Source organism: Labrus mixtus, chromosome 9 (assembly GCF_963584025.1).
Source record: "Labrus mixtus chromosome 9, fLabMix1.1, whole genome shotgun sequence".
Taxonomy (NCBI): domain Eukaryota; kingdom Metazoa; phylum Chordata; class Actinopteri; order Labriformes; family Labridae; genus Labrus; species Labrus mixtus.
In genome coordinates, this window is record NC_083620.1 from 11255630 (window position 1) to 11265094 (window position 9465).

The 9465-nt window shown below is 39.6% G+C and overlaps 1 protein-coding gene across 1 annotated transcript; it reads right to left on the reverse strand.

The window, feature by feature from the left end:
• Positions 1-2509: 2509 nt before the first annotated feature.
• On the reverse strand, positions 2510-7707 carry LOC132979873 (uncharacterized). Its single transcript, XM_061045705.1, has 7 exons — positions 7450-7707; positions 6804-6933; positions 4875-4968; positions 3688-3815; positions 3411-3553; positions 3033-3230; positions 2510-2892 (listed from the first exon to the last, which is right to left on the reverse strand). Exons 1-7 carry the CDS (start codon positions 7458-7460, stop codon positions 2775-2777), a joined length of 822 nt encoding a protein of 273 aa, XP_060901688.1. The 5' UTR covers positions 7461-7707; the 3' UTR covers positions 2510-2774.
• Between the last annotated feature and the right edge of the window lie 1758 nt (positions 7708-9465).

The window sequence follows — 9465 nt, forward strand, 5'->3', positions numbered from 1 at the left end:
GTTAGGCTTTAATTCCATTCATAAATAGCTTATAGGTAATGTTAGGATGTGTGAAAAGGACACTTTCGCTTTAAGCTCTGACATTATAAAACATTCATTTATGAATCAGCAGGAAATGTATTGTTTGCATCCATTTTTCAAAAGTATGTGAATATATACAGTTCTTAGCTTCTGAGTGTTTTTACATGAATATTTGTTAGAAATGCACAGCTTAAGGGACTCCTCCACAGAACTGTTGATTGCTGCTGTTTTCAAATCAGCACCTGGAGAATCCCATGACAGATCAAGAAAAGGTTGTTAGGATACTCCTCTTACTTCTGTCATGTTGCCTGACATGGCTAATAAAATGGATGGATGGACATATTCAGTATTTTCAGTGAGCTTATTTGATGTGTGTGCAATTATCCTTCAGGTCCATTTCCAACAGTGGCAAGACGATCATGAATGTTTCATGCAAGAGGGGGAAAAAAATCATAGCTGTTTTTTGTTAACTAATCCCTTCACTTGTCAGTAGATCCAGTGTTCACTGTAAACCAAGACTGCTTCTAAGATATAAATCATGCCTGCTCTGTTCCTTCCTTTCTCTGCTTGAGACTAGAGAGGTGAGATGATTGTGTTGTGTGTCTGCTCACATGGGAGATGAACCCACAAATCAGGTTGAAATGAAAATCAAACGAGAGGAGGTTGACTGATATAGGCAATTACCTCTAATGAACAGAATTTGTCCCAAGCACACAGTCTCAATCAAATCATCCCTCTACCTCTCAGTCTCTATATCTCCCTCTCTCTGCCTCCTTCCCCCTCCCCTCCTTACTCTTTTTTTTTTTTCCTGTCATCATTCGTCTATGCTGCTGTGAGTTTGTTGATCTCCCCAGAGGGATTGTGGGATACTGGATGAGTACAAGAGCAACAGGTGTCTCATTACTGTGCTAATAGCAGGCCACAGGGAGACACACTAACACACAGTGACAAGCAATGGTAGGGATGAAAACTCCTCCACATTCCTCATATTCTTGTACTCACTCCACCATCATTTCATGGGTGATTTACCAGGCATGAATAATTCCAACATGTGATGCCTGGAACTGGAGGCTATATTGAGATGCATGCCCACACAACTGCCACCAAATCTTCCATTTAACACCAGTTCAAGATTTACTTGAAAGCAGGAGCTCCAAGCCATGAAAAAGTATATATTTCCCACCCATGTTTTTTTGGGGGAAAATCAACTCAAAATAATCTTTAATCTCTAAACATTTGAATAATCTTATATTTTTATGACAAGGACATTGGGGGAAAAAACCTAGCGTCAAAAATTAGCCACAAAGATAATTGACACCTTATGGAAAACATGGCTTGCTTACCAGGATATGGTTTTGCACCACAACAAGAATCCTGCAAGCTCATTATGGTCTCTGTGCAGCAACTCTCATTCATCAGCTACAGCTCGATCTCTATCTCTTCACTCTCACACACACACACACACACACACACACACACACACACATGCAATTGCACAAACAACCTTGCACACTTAAACAAACCCCAATGAGGCATGTAACTAGTAGTTAGTGTGCCTGGCTGTATGCTTGTTAGGGAGATATCAGCTGCCTAGATTGTGTGTCTCAGTGTTACTGTGAGTGAAGAGAAGGCGAGCGCTGTTTGTGTGTGTGCACCAGTTCATACTTGAGACGTGTGTTCAGCATTCATACTTGTGTTCAGCAGTATCAGATAACAAAGTGTGTTTATGTTTCAGGTGCAACGCTGAAAATGAAACCACTATTAAAGAATATGCTGCTGCTGCTGCATTGTATGAATAAATCACCTCCAGCTTTGACGGGCGGGGGGCGGGGGGGGGGGGGGGGGGGTGTAATGTGTGTAACCTCTGCAGCATTATTTAATGTATGACAGTAACAAAGCCTTTTGCTTTATTCTTTTATCCAGAAGACTTTGCAGAAGCAAGAGTACTATTAGTTATAGATGGAATAAAATCCTGCAAATTACAAAGCTTTGCCAGCTACAAGGATTGCTCTTTTGTGTAACGTTTTGGTGTGCATGTGTATCCATGTGTGTGACCTGCTGCATGAGGCTCATGGGTCATTACCCGGTCATCAGAGGACACAAGAAGCCATTATCCCAGGGAGTCAGGGAACTAAATGTTTGATAAGCCTCAAAGCGGAAGTCTTGTTACTCTCCTCAGATAAAATAAATCTACAATAAAGACACAGCAACTCATTAAAGAATCAGAAGTAAATCAAATAATCAATCTTGTAGTTGAATGTGATATCTGCATAGCAGGAGCAGCTAAAACAATTCTCAAACTGCAACTTTGTTCTGGGCAGCTTTGAGCACACTGAGGATTGTGTGGCTGTTCCTTTAACAAAGTCCTGACAGATGCTAACTTGGTAGAGATGAGTCATATGGCATAATGATACGTTTTCTTGCTCTTCATAACCATTCCATACTTGAAAACAAACTGAAGTAAAAAATAAACAGCTAAAGACTTAAATGGTATTTCCTATTTATTATCAAAACGTGGGTAAAAAGTGTAAGTACAAAGACATAAATAATAACATACAGAATAATAAAAAAACATTTTGCATTTTTGTTACGTCTCATTTGACAGCACTGACAGTCTGGCCTAAAATGTGTTTTTCTCCAACTAGTGGTGCATTTTGTATTTTCCTCTGAACAGCCTGATGAAAATTTTTGTGCAATGAAGGGACTTTTTTTCCAAGATCCTCGCCTCATAAACACAACTATCTAGAGGGTTGTCATAAAATGTTGCACATTCTGGTGGTTTCTGGGAAATGTTGCCTGGGAGGAAGAGAATCTTCTGGCAGCTTGGGGATTCCATCCAGGACCTCCAGCTTTGGCAAACACAGGAAAACTCTTCACAGAGAGAACAGCAGAGGAAGGGGGTGAGGAACAGAATATTGGTTAAATCAACCTTATACAAACCTTTTTTCTCGTAATTTGCCAACTGTCTTCATGCTTTGATGCACTCTACTTCACTATCCCCCCGTCCTCACCGTGAACGGTAGTCCTGAGTGAAGGTCACTGGGTTGCGACTGAGGCTGAGGGAGCGGAGCGGGGTGTTTTCCAGAGTCCCCAGTCCCCGAAGGGAGCTGATGGCATTCTCAGAGAGGCATAGGTGCTCCACAGCCGGAAGCCTTGGCAGCTGACGCAGACATACCAGGTGGTTACGCTGCAGGTTGAGTGTTCTGCACCTGCCCAGAGGAAACATAAATATGGCTTAGCTTTCATTTGTGTTAAGACTTAAAGCACATCACTCTAGAATGCTTAAAAGGGATAAAACAACTAGTTTAATACGGGTAACAGATTTCAATTGTGCTGGTTGTTTGACAGTTAAGGCAGGCGTTGTGCAACCTGGTAAGTGTGGTTCACACCTTGGCAGACGTACAGAACTCAGGTTAGTCAGGGAGTTGTCTATCAGTTGAAGTCTCTCTACACGGATCAACCGGCGGAGGATCCTGAGGAAATTCTCCTGCTGGAAGGGGTCACCCAAGTTCTGGTAGGACAAATTTAACTCCTGGGAGGAGACAGGTTGTAGAATGGTCAGTCTTCATTTGTATCTCCTCCCTACCTCCATACAGTAACAGTCTCCTTTCTTTTCTTGTGCTCTACATACTAAACATTACAGAAACACATTTCTCAAAGACTTACCAGACAGTTTTCCCAATTCTCCTGAAGCCTCTCCTCCCACCTCGGTCCTCCCTCCTCTCTTATTTTCCTCCCTCGCTCCAAACAGATGTCACCCCCCTCTCTTTCAAACAGATCCTCTTCTGTTGGCCCTTTTGATGACATTGTCAGAATCAAAAGTTTATAATAATATTGAAATGGAATTAAAGCAAATATAAGGGATGCAACATACTGAATTACTTATGTTTAAGTTCATTAAAACTACGGTGGGTTTTTTTCAGAGCCTGATATTACTAGATTTAATCATCAGTCAAATAGATTTTAATTTGAGTTTCATTGTATTACACTGGCAGTTCCCTTTCTGGCTGTCACCAGCAGAGTGTGCTATATGTATTACAACAAGCATTATCACTCTCCAGAGTGTCGAGAGGTGATGAATGTACATGTGCAGTTACTTTCCAGTTGAGTGACCATCTTGTCTTCGTTACTGTTTATCTTTTCCAAAAGCGTTTGGTCATGGCATTTTAGGGATAAACGCATTAAACGTGTATTTCTCAATCTATCTATCTCTAAGGATCGAACATCGATCAAAGCACGATATCGGCTGATTAATCGCTATCAGATTTTCTCTCCGCCTAATATCGATATTGGTATCGGCCCCAAAAAAACTATATCGGTTGGGCCCTAGTTTTTTTGTAAAGGCTCATTTGAAATGCAGCCTACATAAAACAGGACAGTGTTCCTACAGAAATAAAACTGGGAAGGGATTCTCCCAAACAGGGAAGTCACTTCAGTTCAATTCAAACAATGTTATTAATCCCTCTTGGGGCAATTCAGAACAGCTTGTGCATAGAAAACATGAATAAAGACATTGTGAGATTTATCAACAAATTATACAACAGAGCTAAAATATAGAATAGGACCTGAAAGGAGATACCAATGTTAAGCAGACCAGACTGGATCAAATAATAATAATACAATGATCATTAGTCAAAAGAATAAAAAGATCAGTGGTGCTATGAGAAGCAGTAAGAAAACTGTATGAAAAAAATCAACTTTCCCTTCAATTCTGAAACAGGAAGTCTAACTGCTCTGCCTTCATTGTGTTTAACTGAAGTAAATGCAGCAAACAAAGAGCAAAGACTTCTGCTGTGGCTGCATAGATATTTGACAAAGTGCAAAGGTGTTTATTTCATCGTAGTGATCCAGACCTTCTCTGACCCTGGGGCAGGTCAGCTGGTCACCTGTGACATCACATTGCTCCAGGCGATGCCACGATACAAACCGGAAACGACTGGATGGAAGCTGACATAAAAAGAGAAAGATAACGGGATAAATAATGTGGATGAATGGATGTTCTGTACACTCATGTTCAGAATGATAATCTACGATAATAAATTACATTAGGAAGGTTTGAATTTCACAATGACAGCTACCATGCTTGCTTATTTATGAACCTGAGCTCTTCAATGGTAGAATATGTAGATTCATTGATGTGTGGATGTCATGATATGTTTGGGTATAATTGTTTATCTAAAAAATGTTGCACAAGTAAAAAATTATTGGAGATTGAAAGGTATGAATCTGAATATATTGTGTAATAGCCGTACAATATGATCAGGGATCTCAGTGTTAAAAAGGTTTTTACTTCATCTTAGATCAACTAATCAAAATTCACTTATTGAAAGTCAAATTCATTGATTCATGAAATTCACCAGAGACAAATGACACTGCATAATGGTGGCCAAAAGGAGAGGTCTAAAAGGAATAGCTTAGGAGAAAAGGAGACGCACATAAACTTAATCTACCGTAGCTTCCCATTAGTGAAATATAAACGCTGCTTCCTCAGTGTGAAGTTAGTATGTAGCCAAAACCAACGGGCCATTTTTAGGTCCATTAACCAATACAGCTCCTCGTGTTAACAAGCTAAAAGCATTCAGGTATTACTCAAACCTCTTCAGATCGGGGCTGTCAACTGAAGTACCAATGTTTAACAGCCTCCCTCTCTTATCATTCTCTCCTTTAATAAGACTCTTAATGTTTTATCACTAACACATAACTTTCTATGAACCACAGTATCATATCCAACTGCAGACACATAGGTGATCTTTCTGCCTTTAGTACAATAAACAAAACAACTGAATCTACTCAGAGCCCGTCCTGCTAAACATCTGAATACTTTATTTTTCCATTTGTGTGTGTTCCTTTTGATTCTAGCAATTCCCTCTTCCAGATGGATATTTGAAGGGCCTTCATAGCTTATTAATGTAACTGCTAATGTAAGACACAATGAAACATAACAATTGTCTGTTAGCTGTCTTTGTTATGTTGACCCAGTTGGGCATTGTACCAGTCTAAATGTTTCTCCCTGCTTGACTTTTTCACCCCCTCTTACACTCATCATCTCATTCACCCATACTTTGCCTGTGTAACTTTACACCTCCCTCTGTTACTCTAGACACACTGTCAGAGTGACCCCTCTCAACTTGACCATTGACTGGACACTCATAAAACAGCCCTGGTCACGTTATTTAGTTTGATATTATACCTAAAGACAAAATGCAAAGTAAAACAGAAGCGGCCTTATTGTATACACAAGGTATTTTCTTTGTAAAGTTCTTTATCAATGTTATATGGCTTCAGAATTTTAAGCAGCACACCCCGCAAAGTCATGAATGTGTAATGTATTTTACCACATACTCTGCATGGAACATAGAGAGAATAAGGTTGGACACCATTTTTCCTCTCTCTCAATTCAAATACTCAAGTGGGTGAAAAATCGTTCAGCACAGCACTAGGCAAGGGGCCAGTGGCCTGAGGGTGAAAAAGAGAAAGCAGAGGACAGACAGAGATAACTGTTATGCTCTGAGAGTGAGAGAGAGAGAGAGAGGAGCGGAAGGAAGGCTGGAATATAAGGATTGGAAGCTGAAAAGGCGAGGGACAGGGGAAAGACAGATAAGACATGTAGGAGAAAAAGCAAAAGACCTGAATCAAGAAGAAGAAGAAGAAGAAGAAGAAGAAGTAGAGGAAGGAATGCCTCAAAGGCATCAGCCATGTAAGATTTCTCCTTCATTTTGTCTGTTATATGTGTGATGTGTGTGTCCGTGTGGGGGTGTGGGGGGTGTGTTTGCTCCACTCACAGGTGTAGAAACAAGTCCAGAATCAGGACTCTGGTCCACAGAGAAAGGTGTGCGTGTAACCCTGAGGTCAGAGCACTGGGAGGAGTGGGATTTGGGAAAACTGCCACAGAGAGTGTTCACACCTGAGGAACTGAGAAAGATAGAAAAAAGAAAGAGGTGGGACGGAAGAGGGTAAGGGGGGAAGAGAGAGAGAGAAAAAAACACATTATCACATCTTTTGTTGCTGACCCAGAAGGGAAGCTGTCTGTTTCGTAATGTAAACCCTGCTGAGTGCTGAAACCCTGACCACCGGCCGAGCGGTGTGAGTTACGGTGAACTGGGACTGACAATGCACTTTACCGCTTGTTGCTAAGGCAGCAGCGGACACCTGAGCAATTAGCTGTATAATATAAACTAATTGATAGGTCTACACATTTTTTAAAATCATTATACCTAAAATTAAAGTAAGATTAAGCAATGTTAAGTAGGCTATGCATATGGCCTAATTTAATATGCTTAAGCCGTTCGTAAGGCTTCGCCCATTTTAAGGTATGGTAGACTATAGTCTAAATAAATAACTAAAGCTGTAGTCTTTTAGGCCTGATGAATTGGCAAACAACACATTGTGACAGAACACAATATGGCTGCTGTTTTTTTTTTCTCGTACCTTTCTGACATGTCCCAGTTGTCTTGTGATAAATTCTTCTGGCCTTCCTTAACACTTGGTAAACGGCCCGGTCAAGCCCCGAGAAGCTGTAGCTGTTGCCCATGGAGACCGCTAGATTTCCACGGGGAAAGAAAATAAGCGTCCTGTTGCTCTTGCTCTTGCAGTCTGACTCCGGTGTGTGGGCCCTCTCTACTGCAGGTTGACAAGCTGAAGGACACAGGCCGTCCGCGCGCTAAACTGCGGGTTGCCTAGCAACAGTGTTCAGGTGTGTCACAGAGGAGAGGTAGAAATTGTACTGTTGCACTTCTACACAACCAGCTGTACACAACCATAGACTGCGCAACTCAGCCTGGTTGAGAACAGATATTCAGATTGTTTTTATGAATTTGTCACAGCTCAATTAAAAAAGACCAGGGTTATTATTAGTATTATTATCATTATTATTATTGTTATTATTGTTGTTATTATTATTATTATTATTATCATTATTATTATGATTATCATTATTATCATTATTATTATTATTATCATTATTATTATTATTATTATTATTATTATTATTATCATTATTGTTATTATTATTATTATTATCATTATTGTTGTTATTATTATTATTATCATCATCATCATTATTATTATTATCATTATTATTATTATTATTATTATTATTAGGCTACTATTATTGTTGTTGCTGTTGTTGTTGTTTATGAGTGTATTAGCACAAAGAGGGTTTTTAGATTTCCGATCAGGTTTTTGTCTTTTCTAATAATGTTGGGCCTCCAGCATCTGACACATTAGTAAGGTATGTACTGTGACTGTTTGAGCATTATGCTTGTTAATCAGTCCCCCTTTCCTTTTAGTTTTGGTCCTCTATTTTCATTATAACAATATTTATATTGTTATATTTATATCTCAATAGATAGATAAATAGATTTGTAAATTATTCTTCAGCAGTTACATTTTAAAGTTACACTAAATAGATAAATGTAGGTCTTGAGATGTCTGTTATACTGTACCCTAACAGTGATCAAGGCCCCTTTATATGTTAAGTTACTGTCCACCTCTGGATAGTACACTATACGCTTAAGCATTACTTGTCATGCAGAGAGATTGATAGACAGCCTCTCTGGTGTTACTGTCTCTCTGGATGTCGTCACTGGCAGGAGGCAGGATAGGGTTGATTTAGATTTTCAGTAGCACACAATGAAGACAGAAGGCTCAGCTATCACACCAGCTGGTAAAAGTAATTTAGATTATAACTTCCTACACCCATGGGCTGTCATTCCTCAACAACGCAGCTTGTTGTGTTTAAGATATTGCAGCACTGAAGCACACTGTGCACACTGAAGAGATGAAAAAGCTATTACATTTTCATAGAGGTAAATGAAAACCCTTGGCACTGAAGGGGACTGTAGAAATGATTTGCTCAACATTGCACAGAGCACAGACTTGTTTTTAGCACATCTATTACCTCTGCCAGTTATTTGAAGACCAGGTTATCATTTGCAGTAGCAAACAAAAAGTGTATTTTTGCTATTTAATATTTGAAGTTAATGTAACTGTTTCTGTTTTTTTTTAATATTGTTTATCTGTTCTGTCATAGATCATTCTTGTTCCCATGTCACAGTATAAGACACATAAGATCTGTTTTCTTGTGTGTGTGTGTGTGTGTGTGTGTGTGTGTGTGTGTGTGTGTGTGGAGGACTTCTAGGTAATGTCACAGGTCTGAAACTAATCCAAAAAGCCTTGGCAGGACATTGTCAACTTGGTTGAAAGCCAACATCTGTCCTAAGCCAGAATGCAACAGATAACAATTATTTAAAGTCTATTCCATACAGTGGCTGAAAATATAATGGACTTTTTCTTTAGCAAACCCCTGATGCACGTTTTAACAACATCCTCAATGCCGTGGATGGACCGTCTAAGCTTTAAATGTCCTAGAAAACACTGCTTATGGCACATTTGCCTTTAACAAGATGACAAAGAACTCTTCTCATAGACATGGACACAAGCTCA

Excerpts from the sequence above, each read along its gene's own strand:
- LOC132979873 (XM_061045705.1), bottom strand. Across the intron at positions 4,969-6,803 it reads CTGGACTTGTTTCTACACCT|CTTCCATCCAGTCGTTTCCG; the intron begins GTGAGTGGAGCA and ends TTTTTATGTCAG. Across the intron at positions 3,231-3,410 it reads AGTTCTGTACGTCTGCCAAG|GTGCAGAACACTCAACCTGC; the intron begins GTGTGAACCACA and ends TCCTCTGGGCAG.